We start from the raw sequence: 27,734 nt of genomic DNA on the forward strand, positions 1-27,734 counted from the left end.
GGCTACCCGCTACCGCACCTACAGTGAATATATGTGTTGTTCGTCATTTGAAGTTGTTCGGGCAGGATGGCAGAAGCCTACGCATTTGCCCTGCTTGTTGAGTTGGAGAGGAATCCCAATATTCCCAAACTGAAAAACAAGTTGGTAAAATATTTCCAAAGTAAAAAGTCTAACGGTGGTGATTGTCTTGTGGAATACGAAGATGGACAAGAAGCAGTAGTGCGGTTCAAAACTGAGGAGGGTAAGTTATAGCAATTGTAAATGCTTGTTTTAAACGGCCTGTATCACCTATTGGTTAGAGATGACATTCAACCAATGTTGTTAAGGAAGTTCGAAATGTACTTGTGCCTACCCTGCCCATCATATGATTAACTCAAAATAATGTTTACAACCACACATAATAACGGTAGCGACCCAGTGTTAATAAACGTGGATATCGAATTTTACACAGCATTCTTTTGTGGCACTGATGACACGCAGGGCTACTGGCCAGAAGGTTGAGGGATCAAGTCACATTTCTGTGTTTCTGTGCCAATGCACCACACATCCAATAAACAAAGCATACCGACTTCCGGCACTTCAATAACACAGGAGGCTGGTGGCACCTTAATTGGGGAGATGGGTTCATGGTAATGGCCGCCGTGGAATCGATGGAATGGTATCAAACACCACAATGAAATAGACCAGGGTCCCCCAACTGGCCGCGGTGGTTTTATTGGCCCCCCCCCCATGTTTTCTAAGCCCCCCCAAATAATAGATTTTTATTGTTAGACATAAAAAGAAAATGTAACACCAGGAAATCAGCTACAATGGATTTTAATTTGGGGAATATTAAATGAGTGCAGGAAATGCAGAATAAATTATTTTAGGGTGAAGTTGAATTGAACAGTATAAAACAATCCAAGTGGAGAAAGACCCATTGAAATAATTTAGAATATATGTGTTGCCACCCGAGGGTCACGCACTACTCATAAAGCAAATGTAGAACTTTTACTAATCAAAAACATAAAATACTGTCAAATTTGAAAAATACCATATGATGTGATATTTTGGCCATATTGCCCAGCCCTATAAGGGAAGTACCATAACATTTACATTACATTTAAGTCATTTAGCAGACGCTCTTATCCAGAGCGACTTACAAATTGGTGCATTCACCTTATGACCTCCAGTGGAACAGTAGTGCATCTAAATCTTTTCAGGGGAGGGGGTGAGAGGGATTACTTTATCCTATCCTAGGTATTCCTTAAAGAGGTGGGGTTTCAGGTGTCTCCGGAAGGTGGTGATTGACTCCGCTGTCCTGGCGTCGTGAGGGAGTTTGTTCCACCATTGGGGGGCCAGAGCAGCGAACAGTTTTGACTGGGCTGAGCGGGAACTGTACTTCCTCAGTGGTAGGGAGGCGAGCAGGCCAGAGGTGGATGAACGCAGTGCCCTTGTTTGGGTGTAGGGCCTGATCAGAGCCTGGAGGTACTGAGGTGCCGTTCCCCTCACAGCTCCGTAGGCAAGCACCATGGTCTTGTAGCGGATGCGAGCTTCAACTGGAAGCCAGTGGAGGGAGCGGAGGAGCGGGGTGACGTGAGAGAACTTGGGAAGGTTGAACACCAGACGGGCTGCGGCGTTCTGGATGAGTTGTAGGGGTTTAATGGCACAGGCAGGGAGCCCAGCCAACAGCGAGTTGCAGTAATCCAGACGGGAGATGACAAGTGCCTGGATTAGGACCTGCGCCGCTTCCTGTGTGAGGCAGGGTCGTACTCTGCGGATGTTGTAGAGCATGAACCTACAGGAACGGGCCACCGCCTTGATGTTAGTTGAGAACGACAGGGTGTTGTCCAGGATCACGCCAAGGTTCTTAGCGCTCTGGGAGGAGGACACAATGGAGTTGTCAACCGTGATGGCGAGATCATGGAACGGGCAGTCCTTCCCGGGAGGAAGAGCAGCTCCGTCTTGCCGAGGTTCAGCTTGAGGTGGTGATCCGTCATCCACACGGATATGTCTGCCAGACATGCAGAGATGCGATTCGCCACCTGGTCATCAGAAGGGGGAAAGGAGAAGATTAATTGTGTGTCGTCTGCATAGCAATGATAGGAGAGACCATGTGAGGTTATGACAGAGCCAAGTGACTTGGTGTATAGCGAGAATAGGAGAGGGCCTAGAACAGAGCCCTGGGGGACACCAGTGGTGAGAGCACGTGGTGTGGAGACGGATTCTCGCCACGCCACCTGGTAGGAGCGACCTGTCAGGTAGGACGCAATCCAAGCGTGGGCCGCGCCGAGATGCCCAACTCGGAGAGGGTGGAGAGGAGGATCTGATGGTTCACAGTATCGAAGGCAGCCGATAGGTCTAGAAGGATGAGAGCAGAGGAGAGAGTTAGCTTTAGCAGTGCGGAGCGCCTCCGTGATACAGAGAAGAGCAGTCTCAGTTGAATGACTAGTCTTGAAACCTGACTGATTTGGATCAAGAAGGTCATTCTGAGAGAGATAGCGGGAGAGCTGGCCAAGGACGGCACGTTCAAGAGTTTTGGAGAGAAAAGAAAGAAGGGATACTGGTCTGTAGTTGTTGACATCGGAGGGATCGAGTGTAGGTTTTTTCAGAAGGGGTGCAACTCTCGCTCTCTTGAAGACGGAAGGGACGTAGCCAGCGGTCAGGGATGAGTTGATGAGCGAGGTGAGGTAAGGGAGGAGGTCTCCGGAAATGGTCTGGAGAAGAGAGGAGGGGATAGGGTCAAGCGGGCAGGTTGTAGGGCGGCCGGCCGTCACAAGACGCGAGATTTCATCTGGAGAGAGAGGGGAGAAAGAGGTCAGAGCACAGGGTAGGGCAGTGTGAGCAGAACCAGCGGTGTCGTTTGACTTAGCAAACGAGGATCGGATGTCGTCGACCTTCTTTTCAAAATGGTTGACGAAGTCATCTGCAGAGAGGGAGGAGGGGGGAGGGGGAGGAGGATTCAGGAGGGAGGAGAAGGTTGCAAAGAGCTTCCTAGGGTTAGAGGCAGATGCTTGGAATTTAGAGTGGTAGAAAGTGGCTTTAGCAGCAGAGAGAGAAGAGGAAAATGTAGAGAGGAGGGAGTGAAAGGATGTCAGGTCCGCAGGGAGGCGAGTTTTCCTCCATTTCCGCTCGGCTGCCCGGAGCCCTGTTCTGTGAGCTCGCAATGAGTCGTCGAGCCACGGAGCGGGAGGGGAGGACCGAGCCGGCCTGGAGGATAGGGGACATAGAGAGTCAAAGGATGCAGAAAGGGAGGAGAGGAGGGTTGAGGAGGCAGAATCAGGAGATAGGTTGGAGAAGGTTTGAGCAGAGGGAAGAGATGATAGGATGGAAGAGGAGAGAGTAGCGGGGGAGAGAGAGCGAAGGTTGGGACGGCGCGATACCATCCGAGTAGGGGCAGTGTGGGAAGTGTTGGATGAGAGCGAGAGGGAAAAGGATACAAGGTAGTGGTCGGAGACTTGGAGGAGTTGCAACGAGGTTAGTGGAAGAACAGCATCTAGTAAAGATGAGGTCGAGCGTATTTCCTGCCTTGTGAGTAGGGGGAAGGTGAGAGGGTGAGGTCAAAAGAGGAGAGGAGTGGAAAGAAGGAGGCAGAGAGGAATGAGTCAAAGGTAGGCGTGGGGAGGTTAAAGTCGCCCAGAACTGTGAGAGGTGAGCCGTCCTCAGGAAAGGAGCTTATCAAGGCATCAAGCTCATTGATGAACTCTCCGAGGAACCTGGAGGGCGATAAATGATAAGGATGTTAAGCTTGAAAGGGCTGGTAACTGTGACAGCATGGAATTCAAAGGAGGCGATAGACAGATGGGTAAGGGGAGAAAGAGAGAATGACCACTTGGGAGAGATGAGGATCCCGGTGCCACCACCCCGCTGACCAGAAGCTCTCGGGGTGTGCGAGAACACGTGGGCAGACGAAGAGAGAGCAGTAGGAGTAGCAGTGTTGTCTGTGGTGATCCATGTTTCCGTCAGTGCCAAGAAGTCGAGGGACTGGAGGGAGACATAGGCGGAGATGAACTCTGCCTTGTTGGCCGCAGATCGGCAGTTCCAGAGGCTACCGGAGACCTGGAACTCCACGTGGGTCGTGCGCGCTGGGACCACCAGACTTTGATATAATGGAGGGGTATGCAAAGCAGATGAGGAAATCTGGCTAGGATGGAAGAAATTACAGTTGAAGTCGGAAGTTTACATACACCATAGCCAAGTACATTTAAACTCAGTTTTTCACAATTCCTGACATTTAATCCTTGTAAAAAATCCCTAATTTAGGTCAGTTAGGATCACCACTTCATTTTAAGAATGTGAAATGTCAGAAAAATAGTAGTGAGTGATTTATTTCAGCTTTTATTTCTTTCATCACATTCCCAGTGGGTCAGAAGTTTACATACACTCAATTAGTATTTGGTAGCATTAAATTGTTTAACTTGGGTCAAACGTTTTGGGTAGCCTTCCACAAGCTTCCCACAATAAGTTGGGTGAATTTTTGCCCATTCCTCCTGACAGAGCTGGTGTAACTGAGTAGGTTTGTAGGCTTTTTTCAGTTCTGCCCACAAATGTTCTATAGGATTTAGATTAGGGCTTTGTGATGGCCACTCCAATACCTTGACTTTGTTGTCCTTAAACCATTTTGCCACAACTTTGGAAGTATGCTTGGGGCCATTGTCCATTTGGAAGACCCATTTGCGACCAAGTTTTAACTTCCTGACTGATGTCTTGAGATGTTGCTTCAATATATCCACATAATTTCCCCCCCTCATGATGCCATCTATTTTGTCGAAGTGCACCAGTCCCTCCTGCAGCAAAGCATCCCACAACATGATGCTGCCACCCCCGTGCTTCACGGTTGGGATGGTGTTCTTCGGCTTGCAAGCCTCCCCCTTTTCCTCCAAACATAACAATAGTCATTATGGCCAAACAGTTCTATTTTTGATTCATCAGACCAGAGGACATTGCTCCAAAAAGTATGATCTTTGTCCCCATGTGCAGTTGAAAACCGTAGTCTGGCTTTTTTATGGCGGTTTTGGAGCAGTGGCTTCTTCCTTGCTGAGCAGCCTTTCAGGTTATGTTGATACAGGACTTGTTTTACTGTGGATATAGATAATTTTGTACCCGTTTCCTCCAGCATCTCCACAAGGTCCTTTGCTAATGTTCTGGGATTGATTTGCACCAAAGTACGTTCATCTCTAGGTGACAGAAAGCATCTCCATCCTGAGCGGTATGACTGCTGTGTGGTCCCATGGTGTCTATACTTGCGTATTATTGTTTGTACAGATGAACGTGGCACCTTCAGGCCTTTTGAAATTGCTCCCAAGGATGAACCAGACTTGTGGAGGTCTACAATTTATTTTCTGAGGTCTTAGCTGATTTCTTTTGATTTTTCCATGATGTCAAACAAAGAGGCACTGAGTTAGAAGGTAGCCTTGAAAAGCATCCACAAGTACCACTCCAATTGACTGAAATTATGTAATCAGAAGCTTCTAAAGCCATGACATCATTTTCTGGAATTTTCCAAGCTGTTTGAATGCACAGTCAACTTATTGTATGTAAACTTCTGACCCACTGGAATTGTGATACAGTGAATTATAAGTTAAATCATCTGTCTGTAAACAAATGTTGGAAATATTACTTGTGTCATGCACACAGTAGATGTCCTAACCGACTTGCCAAAACTAGTTTGTTAACAAGAAATTTGTGGAGTGGTTGAAAAACGCGTTTTAATGACTCTGACCTATTGTATGTAGACTTCCGACTTCAACTGTATGTAGTAAAACCTGCAAAAGGGCAAATGTAAACCAGGCAAAAAACACGCTACCCTCCCCTGTGCCCAATAAAAAATAAACACACAACCCTCCCCAAAGCAAAGTAAAAAGTTTGACAACCTTCCCCTATTTTGGACCCCCTCCCCAGTAAATGATGAACTATCCCTTACATTGTTATTACATTGTTATTCATGGCTGAATGTGTTTTGAACATTGCATCATTAGTAGCGGTTCTTTTCTGTCCCATGCACAGTCAGGCATAGAGTTCTTGAGAAGCAGGAGCACGAGATCAGGTTGGATCGAGGGGTGCTGAAACTGACCATTAGTCTGCCATCAGATGATGTCCCAAAGAATGTAAAGGTCAGTAGTGTCCTGATTGTGAACCATAGGCTATTATTCTCTCTTACAGCCAGATTGTGCAGATGCACTACCAGTTCCCTATTTTTACCAACTGAGTCTTTGTTCTGAATTTTCAAAGTTTTAAGTGACAATTTTATAGCCAATCATGTGACTATGTTGGCCAATCTCAATGCTGTATTAAATACATAACACAATATTTGTTTATATTTAGGAAACACAGTCTCCTGTCACCTCAGGCAAGTATCAAACATTTCATTTTTTGATAATCATCTATAGTTGTTTGGCAGCTAACAAGGCAGGCAATATTAAACACTCATATTGGGCTCCCGAGTGGCGCAACGGTCTAAGGCACTGCATCTCAGTGCTAAAGGCGTCACTACAGACACCCTTGTTCGAATCCAGGCTGTATCACAATCGGCCGTGATTGGGAGTAACATAGGGCGGCGCACAATTGGCCCAGCGTCGTCCGGGTTTGGCCGGTGTAGGCAGTCATTGTAAATAAGAATTTGTTCTTAACTGACTGGCCTAGTTAAATAAAGGATAAATAAAAAAATATATATATTAAACTATTCAACATGCCATACTATGCAAACGTTTGTGTTATTACAAGAAATTGTGGTATTATAAGACATGACATATACATGTCTTTGAACAGGGTATGGTAGTAGGTGCTAGGGATACCGGTCTGTGTCAAGAACCTCTGGGTTTTTCATGCTCAACAGTTTCCCATGTGTATCAAGAATGGTCCACAACCTTAAGGACATCAGCCAACTTGACACAACTGTGGGAAGCATTGGAGTCAACATGGGCCAGCATCTCTGTGGAACGCTTTCGACACCTTGTATAGTCCATGCCCCGACGAATTGAGGCTGTTCTGAGAGCGGGGGGGGGGGGTATTCTTTACATGTTTTATACACTCAGTGTATGTTCTTACATGCTTACATGTTATAAAGCATAACACCTGCAGGCTTTAAGTAAAGTGTTACCCACAATTCAGCAGGTTATAGGGAGCCAATTGACAGCCAGCTCATGGCGTCAGCTAAGAGGAAAGCAGAGGCTGATGCTCAGCAGCAATTACTAGGCTTCAAAAAGCAAGCTGTTGGTTAGTAGGCTAAAATAATATCTCAGAATTTCTCAAGTGGTGCAGGGTTGTGGGGGATTCCTAATGGTTTGTGTCTGACCTGATTTTATTTTTTTTAAGTAAAGATTTTTTATTGGGCTATTCGCAATAACATTTGAAAGGGTTAAATGAGTCGCAGTACAACGTTTTGGGAACCACTAGTGTATGTGAAAGGAATGTTTTCTATAATTATACATAATTATATAATGTTTAACTATACGACACAACAGTTTGCATTCTATACCATGGTTAAGTTAACATACTATAACTGATTTGGCTCAGCAGTGGTTAATAATACATTGATAAAGTTGTATTACAGTTGTTGTTGTAGAAATCAACAAAGTAGTCGTAAACCTCCAAAAATACATGGTCTTATCATTCTCAGATGCTACTGACTCAAAAGACTTACCAACGAGTGGGGTTGGAGATGGACACACTCCCTTTACTGAGCCACAGACAGAGATGGAGATTGAACCGATGGAAGTCGAGGAAAAGCTGGTGTCCACCTCAGCCGTGTTGGGAAACATTGAGGAGAGCATGAACAAGGAGTTCCTGGAGATGCTGATAGAGAACATCCTGAGTGCGTATAACACCTCTGGTTCTGACTCTCCTACTGCAACTCAAACCTTCAGTCTGGAGATCCTGACACCTGTCCTAGACACCGGCTTGGCTGTGGTGACTTTCCAAAATGGAAAAGGTAAACAATAAGAATGATTTGTTGTTTTTCCACCTTAAAGATAGAATCAGCATTATGACATTGCCATGAGCAGCACTGCAGACATTGCGATGAGGGCGATGCAAGACTTTGCTCGCATACATTCACACAGATTATGTGCGCATGCGCACAGGTTCACATCACACTGCTACAAGGTGGAAGCTACGGGACTAAAACAGCAGAGAAGTTTTGCCTTGCTCTTCCACCCAATATGTTTACTTTGTGCATTGACGTAATCCCGCGGAGTCTACCTGTAATAGAATTTACTGCTTGTAAATCTCCTAAATGACTCAAATGTAAATACCATTTTGAGAGGTATATAATTTTATCCTTTACATACAACACGTCATCAAAGACACCAACTATTTACTGAATGTTATGACTTAGTATCTCTTGAAAACAATGCCATATCTCATCAGCATACTCTACTACTTATCTTATTTGTCAGAGACTGAGAACTTCATCACCAGCTGCACCAGCAACAGGATGTTCAGACAGAAACAACTATCTGTTAAACTCCTGGAACTCACCACAAAAGTGAAAGTTGAAAACATAAATCCAAATGTTAGTTCAGACCACCTCCAACTGTTATTTGGAAAAGGGGGCGAGGAGGTGGAAGACGCTGAAATGAATGAAGAGGACCAATCAGCAATCCTCACCTTTCAAGATCCTAAAGGTAAAAACAGTACTAAGAGAAAGCAGAATGATTTTTCGATAGGGTGCAGGGGCAAAACAAATGTACGCCTTATTTAGGTATGTTTCTATTAATAATGATTTACTATTTGTTACTCAACTTGTCTATAATTAGATTAGGCTATATGCAGATTCTCTCCGGTCATACCTTGTTGCCCTAGAAGACTAACTGAATCGGTACCTACAAGAATACATTTAACAAATTGATAGAATTAATGCATCAATACTCTAGTTGACATCGGTAAAGTAGTTGTCTCTCTTCCGTTTTTGCATCTCGCAGAGCGATTACTTTTAAGGATGAAAATCGAACACGGGAAGGATTCATCCAGTGCAAATGTTCACCTCTTAAGGAAATTAAGTCTGTGAACGATCTAACATGTTTCTCATAAGATTTCAGTTTGTCTTGGATGCATCATTTTATTTGATTAAATATTGTCAGATTTTATATGTCAAAATCGCTTAAAATAGCATGTTTACAGGCACATGTGCATTCAGATTGTGGAAAAAATAGCTTGTATTTCTCCCTCCTGTTCCTAAGACAAAATTAACAATTGGTGTATAATTCTACTGCAATAAATGCTTAATTCTCTATTAGGTAATTGTATATTTGGCTATATGTGAGAAGTTAGGTCTACAGTCAGTGTCCAGAGTTCAATGACTATTCCTTTAACACATCAAAGGTGCGGTAGAGCAGGGGGGCTGCCTCTCCTGCCGCCCCCTACTTCTGGCGTCCTTGGTACTACATAGTTATGTTATATATGTTATGACAAAATTATATTTCATAATGTATGAGGAATAATCCAATATTATGTGTTTTTTATTAGCTGTTCACAGAGTCCTAGAGAAACCACATTACATCGAGAAGCAGCCTCTCAAGGCTTTCCCCTTCTATGATTCTCTGGGAACGGCCTTGTACGGCAAAGACAGACCCACATTGAAACTCCCTTCTGCCTTCACCGAAAACATCAACCAGGCAATTTGGAGATACCTCTGTGACAACCAGGAAGCTGCAGAGACCATCCACAAGGAAATGAGCAAACACTTCTGCAATGTAGACTTCCAACAACCTACCATCAAGTTAAGCCCACTGCCATCTCTACTCAAACAGAAGGGTGTGAAACCCAAGCACTTACAACAATGGAAGGACACCACCAAAGTTGCCTTACTCCAAGCCTTGTCTAACTTTAAATCATTGGAGCTCCAGGTTCAGGACACTGCATGGGAAGAGTCTGAAGGGGAGATCCTCAAGGCAGTGTCTGGGGAGGCCGTGATGGTAGTCCATGAAGAGACCAGAGGTGTTCTGGCAGTGGTAGGATTGGTAGAAGATGTGGACCGGCTCAGGCAGACACTGGATGGGATCATGGACAGGATTTCTAGAAGAATCAAGAGGGAGAAGATGAGCATAACAGAGGAGTTCCCTCTGGTTCCATCAATCTACCAGGTACTGTTGCATGGCGGCCTGCTGGACAAGATTGTTGGTGAATTCCCAGAGTTGAAGCTGACGTATAATCAAGAGAGCCAGAGTGTGACCATCTATGGGTTGATGCAAGAGGTGTTGTGTGCTAACAGAAAGCTTGCAGGTGAAGTAGTAGCCCTGAAACAAAAGCTGGTGGAATTGGATGACTACGTCCTTGAGTTCCTGCAGGAAGAAAACCAGGAAAAGGTAACCAGTTCCCTTCTGACCTTACAGCGCATCAATGCAGCACTAAAAATAGAGAGAAAAGGAGTGCAGCTTCTGGCTGTCTCTGAGGAGGCCCTGTGCGAAGCAGAACATCAACTGCATACGCTTTTGATTTCTCAATACATAGATGTAGAAGACTCCGATCTCCTGAGGATGTCCGAGTGGAAGGATATTGCCAAACGTTTGGAGGAAGCTTCAAACACTCCTTTCAGAAAAGTTATGGTCCAGACTGTGGTAGTGTCCAGACAAGTGGTAGTGTCTGGCTACAAGGAAACTGTTCTCTTAGTTTGTAATGAATTGGATGATTTCTTACACCAAAATGCTCATGTTGATGAAACTATCGAAGTTAAGCCTGAGGCTATTGTTAAATTCATCCAGGAACAACACAGGGATGCTTGGTCTGATAAAGTCAGAGATAGTGGAGTTAAAGTTTCTTTCAAGGATGAGGCTATTTACCTGAGTGGCACCAGAGTTCACGTAACAGATTCCAAGGCATTATTTGAAAACTTGTTATCCTCCACATTCTTTGACGCCTTGAGAATCTCCAAGCCTGGAGCAAAGAAGTTCTTCCAGGACAATGAGCCCATGTATGTTGACACAGTCATGAATCAGACAGGCTGTGTGGTCCAGCTGATTGAAGAAGAGTATGATGGCAATGGCGGACAAGGCATAAAGCTAGCAGGAGGAGGAATGAAACCTACCTACCAGCTTCAAACACCAGATGGGGTGGAGATAGCCGTTTGCAAAGCAGACATGTGCAAATATTCTGTACACGCTGTTGTCAATGCCGCTGCACTGGACCTGAAGCACAGTGGAGGTCTTGCAGGAGCTCTTCTGGATACTGCTGGCCCTCAACTGCAGGTTGAGTGCAACCAGATCATCAAGAACAAGGGTCAGCTCAAGCCAGGGGACTGTGTCATCACTGGTGCAGGAGGGAAGCTCCGCTGCAAGCACATCATTCATGCAGTGGGACCCAGGTTTGACCAGGCAAACCCCCAGAAGGCCATAGGACAGTTGAGGAGGGCGGTGAAAGGGAGTCTGGATCTAGCAGAGACCCACAACTGCCTGTATGTGGCTCTTCCTGCTATTAGCTCCGGGAATCTAGGCTTTCCTCTGACCCTGTGTGCAGACACCATCGTCAAAGCTGTTAAAGAACACTGTGATGACAAGTTTGGGGAGAACACTCTGAAGAAGATCCATCTGGTGAACAATGATGACAAGACAGTCCAGGCTATGGAGGCAGCAGTGCAGAAGGTGTTTGGGAGCCATGGGACTAGTCATCCACGAGAGAATCGACCCACCATAGCTACACACAGCCAGCCTGGTAATCGGGTTCAACGCACAAGTGGTTCAAGTGTGCAGACAAAAGAGGGGCTGGCTATTACCCTGACGAAAGGGAATATCCAAGATGCTGTGGTAAATAGTTTCCAATGTTACTTTGGCTCACTTTGATTGTATACATTTCAATAATCTTAGTTAAAAATGTCTTAGATTTCATGACGATAAAATCAGAAGATCCAATAGTTTTGTATAGTGAACCCTTTTGGTGTTGAGGTACCATATACAAGTTGTCATTGAATGACAATCCAGTTTATAATCAGTTAAATGCAACTTGAAGATTTTCATAGATCTGTTTCAAGTTTATTCGCCATGTGTAAACAAATACATTGGACGTTTAACTCTTAAATGATCTTACTGTTACAGACAGAAGTTGTGGTCAATACCGTGGGTGATGACCTAGCACTTAACCATGGTGCAGTCTCCAAGGCCATCCTCACCGCTGCTGGCCCCCAACTTCAGACTCTGGTAAACCAACAGGGCACAGCCGGAAGGCCTGGGGAAGTCATTGTCACCACTGGCTGCAACCTGAAGAGCAAGCAGGTGTTTCATACCATCGCCCCTCACTGGGACAATGGACAAGGAGCACCACAGAAGGTAAATTATGTTGTTCCTTATCTAAGGATATATAGTTTCATTTTTTGTGTATTTGTAGTGTATTTGTTGTGTTTATTGCATTCAGAAAGTATTCAGACCACTTCCCTTTTCCACATTTTGTTACGTTAGTCTTATTCTAAAATTGCTAAAAATATATCATCAACCTACACACGATACCCTATAAAGACAAAGGGGTAACAGGTTATCATTTTTTACAAATGTATGAAAAAATAGAAACAGAAGTACCTTATTTACATAAGTATTCAGACCCCAGGTGCATCCTGTTTCCATTGATCATCCTTGAGATGTTTCTACAACATGATTGGAGTTCACCTGTGTTCAATTGAATTAATTGGACATGATTTGGAAAGGCACACATCTGTCTATGTTAGGTCCCACAGTTGACAGTACATGTCAAAGCAAAAACCAAGCCATGAGGTTGAAGGAATTGCCTGTAGAGCTTGTGTCGAGGCACATATCTGGGGAAGGTTACCAAAACATTTCCACAGCATTGGAGGTCCCCAAGAACACAGTTTTTCATTCTTAAATTAAAAAAGTTTGGAACCACCAAGACTCGTTCTAGAGCTGGCCGCCCGGCCAAACTGAGCAATCGGGGGAGAAGGACCTTGGTCAGGGAGATGGCCAAGAACCCGATGGTCACTCTGATAGAGCTCCAAAATTCCTCTGTGGAGATGGGAGAACCTTAAAGAAGGACAACCATCTTTGCGGACACTCCATCACTCAGGCCTTTATGGTCGACTGGCCAGACGGAAGCCACTACTCAGTAAAAGGCACATGACAGCCCGCTTGGAGTTTGCACCTAAAGGGCTTTCAGACCATGGGAAACCAGATTCTCTGGTCTGATGAAATCAAGATTGAACTCTTTGGCCTGAATGCCAAGCATCACATCTGGAGGAAACCTGGTACCATCCCTATGGTGAAGCATGGTGGTGGTAGCATCATGCTGTGGGGATGTTTTTCAGTGGCAGCGACGGGTAGACTAGTCAGGATCGAGGGAAAGATGAACGGAGCAAAGTACAGAGAGATCATTGATGAAAACCTGCTCCAGAGCACTCAGGACCTCAGACTGGGGTGAAGGTTCACCTTCCAATAGGACAACGATCCTAAGCTCACAGCCAAGACAATGCAGGAGTGGCTTGGGGACAAGTCTCTGAATGTCCTTGAGTGGCCCAGCAAGAGCCCTGTCTTGAACCCGATCAAACATCTCTGGAGAGACCTGAAAATAGCAACGCTCCCCATCCTACCTAACAGAGCTTGAGAGGATCTGCAGAGAAGAATGGGAGAACCTCCCTAAATGAAGGTGTGCCAATTTTGTAGCGTCATACCCCAAAAGACTTGAGGCTGTAATCACTACCAAAGGTGCTTCAACAAAGTACTGAGTAAAGGGTCTGAATACTTATGTAAATTTGATTAGTTTTTTTATTTTCAATACATTTGCAAACATTTACATAAACCTGTTTTTGCTTTGTCATTATGGGGTACTGTGTGTAGATTGACGAGTGAAAGATTAAGGCTGTAATCTAACACTGTGGAAAAGTTAGTGGGTCTGAATACTTTCCAAATGCACTATATAGAAAATATCTATACAATGTAAGTAATGTAATGTCCGACACTTGAAATGACTTATCCCTAGGTAGGATGTCTAGGTCAGGGCTCTCCAACCCTGTTCCTGGAGAGCTACTGTCCTGTAGGTTCTCACTCTAACCCCAGTTGTAACTAACCTGATTCAGCTCCTCAACCAGGTAATTTGAACAGGTGCGCTAGATAACCTACAGGTTGGTAGCTGTTCAGGAACAGGAGTTGGAGGGCCCTGTACTACGTAGTATAAAACCGCGTCTTACTGATGTCTAACTGAAATGTACCTAGATATTGAGTGGGATCGTGAAAGAGTGCTTGGGTGAGGCAGAGCATCAGGGACTCATCTCGATCACCTTCCCTGCCATCGGCACGGGAAACCTGGGCTTCCCCAAAGACCTGGTGGCCTCTCTGATGCTGGATGAAGTCCTCAAGTTTAGCAGTAAGAGGAACCCCAAGCACCTGAAGGAGGTTGTCTTCATCCTCCACCCAGGTGATGCACCGACGATGCAGGTAAGGAAAAGAGTGATATAGTCGATAAAACTACTGTCAAATGTAAAATCCTTTTCTGCTTCAAGGTGCAATTTTGTTTTCCTCTTTTAATTGCTTCTACCTTTTGCTCACAGGCATTCACTGATGAATTTAACAAAAGGTTCACAACCCAGTCGGGAACGTCAAGGGGCTCAGCAGCATCCAGTCAACAGAGTAAAGGTATGTTAATAATATGTTCCATTTAAATATGTTCATAATATATGCCATTTAAATATATGTCATTTAAGCAGACACTTTTATCCAAAGCGACAAGTGTTTTACGAATGGGTCGTCCTGGAAATTGAAGCCACTATCTTACCGTTACAAACGCCATGCTCTACCAACTGAGCTATAGAGGATTACGAGATTCATATATGTATATTTTGACAAATTATTTTTTCTTAAGGTAAGATGTGATATAAACCTGTAAACCTTTTGGGTTCGAACCGGTTCATAACTTTATTTTCCTGGTCGGAACAGTGGAATGAAACAAAAAAAAGGGTGTTTCTGTTCAGAACAAAACGATTGGAAATCATTTTGGTTCCAACCCCTGGGAAAGGAAACAAGCACTCATTAAGATCACATTAAGAACACACTTAACAAGATAGAAGATAGAATATATGTTTTTAAACAACATTCTTAGAACGTTCTTTGAACTTTACTAATGTTTTCTTGTGTTTTTTTTATGGTAAGTTTTCTGAGAACATGACTAAAAAGAACCATGAGGAAACCTGCAGAAAACGTCATGTTAAATGACTGAAATTCCCACAGAAGAACGTTGTTTCTTAGCGTTCTCTGATCAATTTGAGAACATTACTTTAAATAGAACGAGGAAACCTATATGAAACGTTATGGGACTGTTGTATGCTAAATAACCATAGGACAACCAAGCTCTCAGAAACATATGGGTCTCCAAATTTGATGTGCTAGATGGGTAGTCCCATGCTCTTCACCCCATGAGGAGTAATGACTGATCTTCACCCTGTTATTGTCAAGCCTGTTAGAGGCCCAAGGGTAACTTTATCAGTTTGATATTATATGTGAGTTTATCTGTACAAGGAATATTTGATCAATGAGACAATGTTGGATTTATCTCAAACATGTTTTTAAATAATAGTTAGGCAGTTAAATAAGTGTCCGTAACAGGGTTGACACATGCAGATTAAATGCTCTTAGGTCATAGGATTTGAATGCCTGAAATGGGGGGGGGTTTCCATAGGCTAAACATATCCTCCATGCAATTGAATGTTGAAAGAAGAGATATTTAAAAGTTCATTGCTTAAAAATGTGCATGTCCAAAAGGCATCCATTTTGTAGATTGACCGAGGTCCCTTATGTAATTGGCTTGACTTTTCTTCCCTCTTCACTAGGCCCTTTCTCTAAAATCACTTCAAGCTCAGGGATGCACGAGACGAAGATGGGAGGGGTGCTTATACAGGTAATCACAGGAGACATCACCAAGGAGACCACTGATGTCATCGTCAACTCCTCCAATAACACCTTCAATCTCCAGTCAGGTAAATCTAACCTTACTTCTGTCTCATTTCACTGGAGTTTACCTGTTTTTCTGTACATTACACAATTGTTAACATAGCAAAAAATAGGTACTAACTTTACACAATACAGAACATTATGGCTACACTGTATTTGATAACTATAAAGCTCCTCGTACACAATTTTTATAACCCTTCTGTTCATCTTATACTTCCTTCTCCAGGGGTATCTAAGGCCATTCTGGATGTGGCTGGTCAGACTGTGGTAGCTGAATGCCAACAACTCGGTAAGAACCTCTATATCTGAAAAGAGTATGTGATCAAAAAAGAAGACTATTTGAACAAGCCTCTGCTCGGCAAACTGTCTGTGCTCTTCCTCTCTGTCTCCGAACCTTTCACTCTGTCTCCCTCTACAGTGCCTTGCAAAAGTATTCATCCCCCTTGTTGCATTACATTTTGTTGTATTGCAACCTGTAATTTAAATGGATTTTTATTTGGAATTCATTTAACGGACATACACAAAATAGTCCAAATTGGTGAAGTGAAATGAAAAAAAAACTTGTTTAAAGAAATTATAAAAAATATCCAATGGAAAAGTGGTGCGTATTCAAGACCTTTGCTATGAAGCCCCTAAATAAGATCTGGTGCAACCAATTACCTTCAGAAGTTACATAATTAGTTATATTGCACACAAGTGGACTTTGTTTAAGTGTCACATGATCTGTCACATGATCTCAGTATTTTTACACCTGTTCTGAAAGGCCCCAGAGTCTGCAACACCACTAAAGCAAGGGGCACCACCAAGCAAACGGCACCATGAAGACCAAGGAGCTCTCCAAACAGGTCAAGGACAAAGTTGTGGAGAAGTACAGATCAGGGTTGGGTTATAAAAAAAATATCTGAAACTTTGAACATCCTAAGGAGCACCGTTAAATCCATTATTAAAAAATGGAAAGAATATGGCACCACAACAAACCTGCCAAGAGAGGGCCGCCCACCAAAACTCATGGACCAGGCAAGGAGGGCATTAATCAGAGGCAACAAAGAGACCAAAGATAACCCTGAAGGAGCTGCAAAGCTCCACAGCGGAGATTGGGGTATCTGTCCATAGGATCACTTTAAGCCGTACACTCCACAGAGCTGGGCTTTATGGAAGATTGGCCAGACAAAAGCCATTGATTTAAAGAAAAAAAATAAGCAAACACGTTTGGTGTTCGCCAAAAGGCATGTGGGAGACTCCCCAAACATATGGAAGAAGGAACTCTGGTCAGATGAGACTACAATTGAGCTTTTTGGCCATCAAGGAAAACACTGTCTGCCAAACCCAACACCTCTCATCACCCCGAGATCACTATGAAGCATGGTGGTGGCAGCATCATGCTGTGGGGATGTTTTTCATCGGCAGGGACTGGGAAACTGGTCAGAATTGAAGGAATGTTGGATGGTGCTAAATACAGGGAAATTCTTGAGGGAAACCTGTTTCAGTCTTTGAGATTTGAGACTGGGACGGAGGTTCACCTTCGAGCATGACAATGACCCTAGTATACTGCTAAAGCAACATTCGAGTGGCTTAAGTGAAAACATTTAAATGTCTTGGAATGGCCAAGTCAAAGCACAGACCTTAATCCAATTGAGAATCTGTGGTATGACTTAAATATTGCTGTACACCAGTGGAACCCATCCAACTTGAAGGAGCTAGAGCAGATTTGCCTTGAAGAATGGGAAAAAATCCCAGTGGCTAGATGTGCCAAGCTTATAGAGACAAACAGTTGAAGTCGGAAGTTTACATACACTCAGGATGGAGTCATTAAAACTTGTTTTTCAACCACTCCACAAATTTCTTGTTAACAAACTATGGTTTTGGCAAGTCGGTTAGGACATCTACTTTGTGCAAGGAATTTTTCCAACAATTGTTTACAGACAAGATTATTTCACCTATAATTCACTATCACAATTCCAGTAGGTCAGAAGTCTATATACACTAAGTTGACTGTACCTTTAAACAGCTTGGGATATTCCAGAAAATGATGGAAGCTTTTTGAAGCTTCTGATAGGTTAATTGACATCATTTGAGTCAATTGGAGGTGTACCTGTGGAGGTGTACCAGTGCCTCTTTGCTTGACATCATGGGAAAATCAAAAGAAATCAGCAAAGACCTCAGAAAAAAATGTAGACCTCCCCAAGTCTGGTTCATCCTTGGGAGCAATTTCCAAACGCCTGAAGGCACCACGTTCATCTGTACAAATAATAGTACACAAGTATAAACACCATGGAACAGCGCAGCCGTCATATCGCTCAGGAAGGAGACACGTTCTGTCTCCTAGAGATGGCTTGCAAGCCGAAGAACACCATCCCAACCGTGAAGCACGGGGGTGGCAGCATCATGTCGTGGGGGTGCTTTGCTGCAGGAGGCACTTCACAAAATAAATGACATCATGAGAGAGGAAAATGATGTGGATATATTGAAGCAACATCTCAAGACATCAGTCAGGATGTTAAAGCTTGGTTGCAAATGGGTCTTCCAAATGGACAATGACCCCAAGCATACTTCCAAAGTTGTGGCAAAATGGCTTTAGGACAAAGGTATTGGAGTCGCCATCACAAAGCCCTGACCTCAATCCTATAGATTGAACTGAAAAGGTTTGTGCGAGCAAGGAGACCTACAAGCCTGACTCAGTTACACCAGTTCTGTCAGGAGAATGGGACAAAATTCACCCAACTTATTGTGTAAGGCTACCCAAAACATTTGACCCAAGTTAAACAATTTAAAGACAATGCTACCAAATATTCATTGAGTGTATGTAAACTTCTGACCCACAGGGAATGTGATGAAAGAAATAGAAGCTGAAAGAAATGATTCTCTCTACTATTATTCTGTCATTTCACATTCTAAAATAAAGTGGTGATCCTAACTGACCTAAAACATTGCATTTTTTTACTAGGATTATATGTCAGGGGTTGTGAACATCTGAGTTTAAATGTATTTGGCTATGGTGTATGTAAACTTCCGACTTCAACTGTACATACCGGTCTCCCTAGCCTCTGCTTCCTACTGTCCTGTCATGAAAATGTAAAAAAATACATTAGGATTTTAAAAATACAATTTTACCTACAAACTTGCCTCAAGATATGTTCCTTGTCCTGGTATACAATCAGGAAAGTCTCCCTTAGAAATGTTCTGAATCTTTCAATTCCAAGTACATATGGTCACTGCTCTGCCTACTGAAATCAATGTACAGTAAAACAAATAATGTATACAATGTATATTTCCAGGAGCCCAGCCTAACAATGGAGTGATACTTACCCAGCCGGGCAATATGCAGTGTAAGAAGATCATCCACCTGGTTGGTCAGACGGACCCAAAGAAGATCCAGGAGTCGGTCAAAGGAGCACTGCAAATGTGTGCACAGAATAACCTCACATCCATCTCCTTCCCTGCTCTCGGCACAGGTGAGTTACAAAACAGAACAGGAATGAATACTCAGGTACAAGGTTTAGATAGCTGGCACTACCAAATTTCTAAATTGCACCTTGCGTAGTCTACATTTCTAACTCTCAACACTAAGTTGAGACCACGACAGAGTTCCTCTCTGATTCTGGGAATTGTTTAACTGGGATTTTGGGGAAAGTTACTGGGATTTTGGGGAAAAGCTGGGATTTTGGGGAAAACCTGGGAATTTGGGGAAAGTTACTGGAATTTTGCAACCCTAGTGAGAATCCATAGGATTGAAGGAACATGACTTGACCCATTTGAATACTAGCTGTTTGCTAAGTGCTTTGTTTTTTAAACTTTGCCCTCCATTAGACAGTAAAGGTTAACAGTCATATTCATATTCAGAAAATCTTTGTTTCATTGCTGAGCAATGTCTTGCAGCAATATAATATACATGTTGCACGTTGTTGAACTTCATATCCACACTTGCTAGGTGTGGCAACTAGCCTGTTCTCTCATTGAAGGTCAGGGCAATGTACAGGCGGGCCAGGTGGCTGATGCAATGTTGGATGCTGTTGTGGAGGTGGTGGGTCAGAAGTCCCAAAACACACTGCAGCTGGTCAGGATGGTCATCTTCCAGCCTGCCATGCTCACAGAGTTCCACAAATCTATGGTGAAGAAAGAGGGCACAGACGTTGACACTCAAAAGAAGGGGAGCATCTGGGGAAAAATTAAATGTAAGGGCTACCTTATTATGTTGATAAAGAAATGAAAGGCCAGCACATGGTATAATGCTGCTCCCCAGTGCTTTCTTCCTGCACCGGGAGAAAGCATTGTGGAGCACCATTATATGTTACCGTGTGTGGGCCTTTCTTTACCACCTAATATTTACTGCCACATAGACCTAAACAAAGTTAACTGTAGCACTAGCTCCCATTGACTAATACCCTAAGATTACGTCTAAATAATGCAGTGTCCAATATTGGTATAGCATTTTTACCCTGGAGTAAAGCTGACATGCCACAAAAGGATGAGGATTTTGTCATCGAGGGCCAGCAAGTAGATCCAGCTTTCTTCCATATCTGCGGTGGCTCTCAGGCCAGAGTGGACCGTGCCAAGCGTTGGATCAAGGACCTGATCCTGAAGGAGCAAGTCAGCAACAGCATCACCGATAACGCCATCTTCAACTTGTCTGACTCTGACCGTAAGTGCATCCACGACATGCAGACCACCATGGGAGTGAGTGTGAGGATAGAATACAATTCTTCCAGGGAGGAAGCTATAATCACGATCGAGGGCCTTAGCAAGGATGTCCTCAATGCAGTCAACGAGATCCAGGAGATGCTGAGGAAGGCCAGGGACAAAGAGACCTTCAACAGGAACGTGGAAGTGGCCAGCAACATGGTGGAGTGGCAGTATCAGCAGCAGCCAGGGGGGCAGTACCAGAGCTTTGACCCCATCCCCAACTTCCATCTGGAGCAGGCGCTGGGGAGGAAGTTGCCCCACGTAGAGGTCTCTTTCCAGAGGCAGATGTACAAGGTCACCCTTCCTGACGGGCCTGCTACAGACACCCATGGCAACAGCCTCAAAATTAGACGCATCGACAAGTCTGCAGGTACTCTTCCCTTTGGTATTTACAATGCATACAGTGGGGCAAAAAGTATTTAGTCAGCCACCAATTGTGCAAGTTCTCCCACTTAAAAAGACGAGAGAGGCCTGTAACTTTCATCATAGGTACACTTCAGCTATGACAGACAAAAATAGGAAAAGAATTCCAGAAAATCACATTGTAGGATTTTTTTATGAATTTATTTGTAAATTATGGTGGAAAATAAGTATTTGGTCAATAACAAAAGTTTATTTCAATACTTTGTTATATACCCTTTGTTGGCAATGACAGAGGTCAAACGTTTTCCGTTAGTCTTCACAAGGTTTTCACACACTGTTGCTGGTATTTTGGCCCATTCCTCCATGCAGATCTCCTCTAGAGCAGTGATGTTTTGGGTCTGTTGCTGGGCAACACGGACTTTCAACTCCCTCCAAAGATTTTCTATGGGGTTGAGATCTGGAGACTGGCTAGGCCACTCCAGGACCTTGAAATGCTTCTTACGAAGCCACTCCTTCGTTGCCCGGGCGGTGTGTTTGGGATCATTGTCATGCTGAAAGACCCAGCCACGTTTCATCCTCAATGCCCTTGCTGATGGAAGGAGGTTTTCACTCAAAATCTCACGATACATGGCCCCATTCATTCTTTTCTTTACACGGATCAGTCGTCCTGGTCCCTTTGCAGAAAAACAGCCCCAAAGCATGATGTTTCCACCCCCATGCTTCACAGTAGGTATGGTGTTCTTTGGATGCAACTCAGCATTCTTTGTCCTCCAAACACGACGAGTTGAGTTTTTACCAAAAAGTAATATTTTGGTTTCATCTGACCATATGACATTCTCCCAATCTTCTTCTGGATCATCCAAATGCTCTCTAGCAAACTTCAGACGGGCCTGGACATGTACTGGCTTAAGCAGGGGGACACGTCTGGCACTGCAGGATTTGAGTCCCTGGGGGCGTAGTGTGTTACTGATGGTAGGCTTTGTTACTTTGGTCCCAGCTCTCTGCAGGTCATTCACTAGGTCCCCCCGTGTGGTTCTGAGATTTACTACAATTTTGTTTCTGGTGTCCTATGACAGCTCTTTGGTCTTGGCCATAGAGGTTGTGGACAGGTGTCTTTTATACTGATAACAAGTTCAAACAGGTGCGATTAATACAGGTAACGAGTGGAGGACAGAGGAGCCTCTTAAAGAAGAAGTTACAGGTCTGTGAGAGCCAGAAATATTGCTTGTTTGTAGGTGACCAAATACTTATTTTCCACCATAATTTGCAAATAAATTCATTAAAAATCCCACAATGTGATTTTCTGGATTTTTCCCCCCTCATTTTGTCTGTCATAGTTGAAGTGTACCTATGATGAAAATTACAGGCCTCTCTCATCTTTTTAAGTGGGAGAACTTACACAATTGGTGGCTGACTAAATACTTTTTTGCCCCACTGTATGTGTATTCCATGTAGCGTGGTTTTTTAAAATGTATTTTAACCATACTTACCAAGGGGATAAGCTAAGTTCCTCAAGTATTAGTATTAGATACAATTTGTCTGTTGTTCACAAATGTGCTTTACATACAGAAAATGCACTGTTTAGAAATCCCCAACAAGAAGATAAACATGGCATAGACACAGCATTATATATATGTATATATATCCTGATCCTGATATTATATATATATATATATATATATATATATATATATATATATATATATATATATATATATATATATATAACAATTAATGAAGATGTCAGCTTAAGGACATTAACTTTGTATTCTGTGCTCCCTCCAGCTCAACCCATTGACAGTCTCCCTCAACATTGGGATGCTATGCCAGCAAAAACGTCATGCCATTCCTGCCTCATTCAGCCAGGAAGCCCAGAGCACAATGAAGTCTTAAACTTGTTCCGAGCCACCTGTCCCAACAACGTTTTAAAGGTACCTGATGTTCCTAAAGCTACATCCATTGTAGTTATTGTTATGTCTTGGGATATGCTGGGTGTTATTAGCATGGGTGAGGGATGATTTGTTCATGTTCACTCATCTGTTGGTCTCTTGAGATCACAGGATGTGCCATAGGGGTGTGACATTTAAACGAATTTGGGATCGTTAATGTTTAGAATCCTAACCGAAAACTTTTAATTTCAAATTTTACAAAGTTAAAATCACGAAACTACCACTAACAGGTCCTGATCATCGTCATAAAGGCAAATAAAAATTAAACAAATAACTAATGCAACAATGTTGTAAGTAGGAGGAGATATGCATCTGTCAAATGATTTGCCACGGCTCTAAAGCACTCCGAACGTCATCGTTGATAACAGTTGTAAGTAGGAGGAGATATGCATCTGTCAAATGATTTGCCACGGCTCTAAAGCACTCCGAACGTCATCGTTGATAACAGTTGTAAGTAGGAGGAGATATGCATCTGTCAAATGATTTGCCACGGCTCTAAAGCACTCCGAACGTCATCGTTGATAACAGTTGGTGAAGACTGAAGCTGGGAAGTGACAGCAGCGAAATCTGTATGGCAATACTTTGAGAAGTTAAACGAGAAGGGGATGAAATGCAAAATTTGCGAGGTTGAATTGAGCTACATTGGCTGTACAGGTGCAGTGCTGAAGGGGAGGCACCCTGAGACCCAACCCAGTGCTGGCAGCAGTGCGAGAAGGGACGGAGTGAGAAAATCACAGTGCTGATTAGAGAAATGATTGCAGTTGATATGCAGCTATTGTCAATGGTAGAGGATGTCTGCGTCAATACCCTAATGGCATATCTAGAACCAGGCTACAAGATGCCATGTCGAAAAACCGTGACGGCCTTGATGAAAAAATTGTACAATGAATGCTCTGTAAGAACAAATCGTGAGCTTTCAATCACCATATGTGGCGTTAACAGAATGTTGAACGTCTATGAACATGCTGTCATACATCACTATAACAAGTTATCACATTGATGAGACGTGGGACATGAAGTCTAATGTACTGACTACTGAGAACATGGAGGAGAGGCACACAACAGAGAACCTAAAACGGCATTAATACCATTGTGGGTGAGGGACAGGAGTAAGGAGAACTGTCTGGTAGAGGCCAATACTGCGGTAGATTGAAGAGCATTACCCCCTAGTAGCGGTTATACACAGGACCATATCTGAATTGTTCATTCACGTCATTTTATGATTTTAAAAAACATTTAAATGAGAAAAAACTGAAATTTAAGAATTGTTTTAGATTTGTCACATCCTTAATCTGCCATATGAAATGGTTTGTTTATTATAGACTTTGATTGTTAGTATTTGGTTAGGCACTTGGAATAATAAATAAATAAAGCACCAAACAGTACTGCTAGTCTTCCTGGTAGCCAGCTATTTAAAAAATATATTTTAGCCCACAATGGCAAAGAATCATCTAAAAACCAAGGTTTAATGGAATGTACGAAGGACACATTTTAAAGTCTATTAATGGCAGATTAATAATTATTCTTCCCTGATTTATTTCAGATTGAGAGGATCCAGAACCCAAGCCTGTGGAGGAACCTCCAGATCAAGAAGGATGAAATGGAGCTCCGGAACGGTCATAAGAACAACGAGAAGAGGCTCTTCCATGGAATGTGCCACACAACCATCAATCACATCAACCACCATGGCTTCAATCGGAGCTATGCTGGGAAAAATGGTAAGATACACATACTGGGCTTGTGCCGATCTGACCATACTCGTATTCGTATCTTTAAATTGACAGTAGATAGTCGGATCAGATGACACTCGTGGTCGAAAAAATTGAAGTATTTTAAATTGCCTAAATAGAGTTTGGCAATATACCTTTTCATGTACCTGTGCTTTTATAGACCAGGAAAGCTGCAGATCAGAAGCAGCGGACGTGTGTGTGTTCTTAACTTGCAGCAGGCATTCTGAGCGCACATCAGCAGTCTCTTTTTTTCCTACCCTCGCTCCACTTGTTAAATATTATGCACAGTGATAGTTTGCTAGCAAACATCCTCGCCATTTGATTGACCATAGTAGCAGCAGGCAGTAGCAATATAAATGGAGCAAAACATGCGAAAAGTGACTGCTGAAATTATTATATGAAGTGAGTAGACGGAATTACAGCTGCACTCTATCCAATTGTGTCACTAGGATCAACCTAAATGTCTTGACAGACAGCAGAACTAGCGGGTTGAGTTATTTAGTACCTCTCACTTGGTTGAGTGACATGAGAGTTGCATGCTGGCAGTTGAAAATGAATTTTATTCTGATCATGGGATTACAAAAAATATATGGATCATAGGGCCTACCCAGTGGCGCAGCGGTCTGAGGCGTCACTACAGACCTGGGTTCAATCCCAGGCTGTGTCACAAACGGCCATTATCGGGAGTCCTATAGGGCGGCGCACAATTGGCCCAGCACCGTCTAGGTTAAGGGAGGGTTTGGCTGGGTGGGCTTTACTTGGCTCATCGCGATCTAGCGACTCCTTGTGGTGGGCCGGGCGCCTGTAGGCTCACTTCAGTCGTCAGTTGAACAGTGTTTCCTCTGACACATTGGTGCTTCCGGGATAAGAAGGCGGTTATTAAGGAGCGTGGTTTGGCAGTTCATGTTTCGGAGGATGCATGACTCGACCTTCGCCTCTCCCGAGCCCGTTGGGGAGATGCAGTGATGAGACAAGATCATAATTGAAATTGGGAGAAAAATAATTTTGAAGCATATCATAATCGTATCAGGAAAATTCCTCATATTTTACAATACTTGTTTCGTTTGAGTACTCGGCACACCCCTAATACATACCCATGAACAAGTAGCCTGGTCGCAGATCTGTTTGTGCTGTCTTGTCTACTCCTATGGTCATTGGTAAAAGCCACATGTAAACATTGTCATTCTCATATACTCTGTCTTGTCTCTGCAATAGTCTAAAATCTAAACTATAATTTTTTCAGCTGCAGTGTATGGAAATGGCACATATTTTGCAGTTTCTGCCACATACTCTGCCAGTAACACATACTCAAGACCAGATCCACAAGGACAGAAGTATATTTTTCTCTGCCGAGTTCTGACTGGAGATTTCACAACAGGACGACAGGGGATGATAGTGCCTCCAGCTAAAAACACAACATCTGCTCAACTCTACGACAGCGTGACAGACAACCTATCAAGGCCATCCATGTTCGTTGTATTCAATGACATTCAGGCATATCCTGAGTACTTGATCACCTTCCGCTAGACCACAGAGATGAAAGCAATGCAATGAACACTCATTCTTTTTATCTGCTGTGTAAAGTTTTTGTAAATTGCTTTATAAATTGTCATTTATAATGTTTCTTGAAAAACTGAAAATGATTGTTACTTTTGCATGAAAAAGTGTAACTATTACAGGTTGGTTGTATAAGTTTGCTAAAGGACTGTCATTTTATAATCTACAATTGATATGTCCTTTTTTTTACAATCTCAATGGCCACTGTGCTTTGTACAGGTTGTACTTAGGGTTTGGGGGACTTCCTGTGAATGTACATTCTTGTTCACTGTCTCATTGGAAGAACAACTGAAAAAAGACAAAGTTCTATGCATGGCATGTTTTGGATTGTAGTTCAGTGTTGCCAAGTTGATTGTAAACTATGGTCAATGTCTGATAAGCACATACATTTATATGACGTGAGTTAATGGATAGAGAATAAGGCTCTACGAAAGTCCCTGACGTGTGCTGAGAAATCATGTGACACCAAACGTGATAGCAAGTGGATGTGTGTGTTTATGGAATGGCCTTTCAATCAGTTTGCTTGTGCGGAGGAAAGTACAAATAATGAATCTATTTTCCAGCTATCAGATTGACAAATGTGTGTGTGTGTGTGTATGTATATATATATATATATACACACACGGCACAGAAATGTAAACGCTATACGTAAAGTGTTTCATGAGCTGAAATAAAACAAAATCTGACATTTCCCATATGCCAAGAAGCTTATTTCTTTCAAATGTTGTGCACAAATTTCTTTACATCCCCGTTAGTGAGCATTTCTCCTTTGCCAAGATACTTTTGTGTATATATAGTGTATGTGGACACCACTTCAAATTAGTGGATTCAGCTATTTCAGCTACACCCGTTGCTGACAGGTGTATAAAATCGAGCACACAACTATGCAATCTCCAGAGAAACATTGGCAGTAGAATTGCCTTACTGAAGAGCTCAGTGACTTTCAACATGGAACCGTCATAGGATGCCACCTTTCCAACAAGTTAGGGCTGTTATTGTGAAGTGGAAACGTCTAGGAGTAACGGCTGTAATGCATAAAATTCACAGACTTGTTTCAAAACATCACCTGCCATGTCACTGATGCGTCGTGAAACAGTGTAGTTTGATGAAGGCATTGTCTGTATAGTTTTTTGGGCCTTTTCCCCCAGCATTGTCCCAGCCATATCCGTGGCAGCAGGAAGAATTAAGTCCTCCACAATAGAATGGGGCTTGCCTGTCCTAGCCACTCGGTAGCTCACATTATACAGTGGGGCGAAAAAGTATTTAGTCAGCCACCAATTGTGCATGTTCTCCCACTTCAAAAGATGAGAGAGGCCTGTAATTTTCATCATAGGTACACTTCAACCCTGACAGACAAAATGAGAAGAAAAAAAATCCAGAAAATCACATTGTAGGATTTTTAATGAATTTATTTGCAAATTATGGTGGAAAATAAGTATTTGGTCAATAACAAAAGTTTATCTCAATACTTTGTTATATACCCTTTGTTGGCAATGACAGAGGTCAAACGTTTTCTGTAAGTCTTCACAAGGTTTTCACACACTGTTGCTGGTATTTTGGCCCATTCCTCCATGCAGATGTCCTCTAGAGCAGTGATGTTT

At 43.1% G+C, this 27,734-nt stretch overlaps 1 protein-coding gene across 2 annotated transcripts; it reads left to right on the top strand.

The window, feature by feature from the left end:
- parp14rs1 (poly(ADP-ribose) polymerase family member 14-related sequence 1) lies at positions 1–26,826 on the top strand. 2 transcript variants are annotated; one of them, XM_029635256.2, is made up of 17 exons: positions 1–241; positions 5,986–6,092; positions 6,304–6,328; positions 7,598–7,909; positions 8,376–8,603; positions 9,445–11,717; positions 12,006–12,236; positions 14,124–14,345; positions 14,459–14,543; positions 15,734–15,880; positions 16,081–16,143; positions 19,130–19,306; positions 19,814–20,026; positions 20,281–20,904; positions 22,683–22,828; positions 24,390–24,564; positions 25,820–26,826. In XM_029635256.2, exons 1-17 carry the CDS (start codon positions 67–69, stop codon positions 26,101–26,103), a joined length of 5,487 nt encoding a protein of 1,828 aa, XP_029491116.1. In that variant the 5' UTR covers positions 1–66; the 3' UTR covers positions 26,104–26,826. The 2 variants fall into 2 exon arrangements, with proteins under 2 accessions (XP_029491116.1, XP_029491117.1); XM_029635257.2 differs by lacking the exons at positions 1–241; positions 5,986–6,092; positions 6,304–6,328 and adding an exon at positions 6,375–7,194.
- The last annotated feature ends 908 nt before the right edge of the window (positions 26,827–27,734 follow it).

This window comes from Oncorhynchus nerka, linkage group LG26 (assembly GCF_034236695.1).
Source record: "Oncorhynchus nerka isolate Pitt River linkage group LG26, Oner_Uvic_2.0, whole genome shotgun sequence".
Classification (NCBI taxonomy): Eukaryota; Metazoa; Chordata; class Actinopteri; order Salmoniformes; family Salmonidae; genus Oncorhynchus; species Oncorhynchus nerka.

Excerpts from the sequence above, each read along its gene's own strand:
- parp14rs1 (XM_029635256.2), top strand. The coding sequence starts at position 67 with ATGGCAGAAGCCTACGCATTTGCCCTGCTTGTTGAGTTGGAGAGGAAT. Across the intron at positions 6,093-6,303 it reads ATGTCCCAAAGAATGTAAAG|GAAACACAGTCTCCTGTCAC; the intron begins GTCAGTAGTGTC and ends GTTTATATTTAG. Across the intron at positions 14,544-15,733 it reads ATCCAGTCAACAGAGTAAAG|GCCCTTTCTCTAAAATCACT; the intron begins GTATGTTAATAA and ends CCTCTTCACTAG.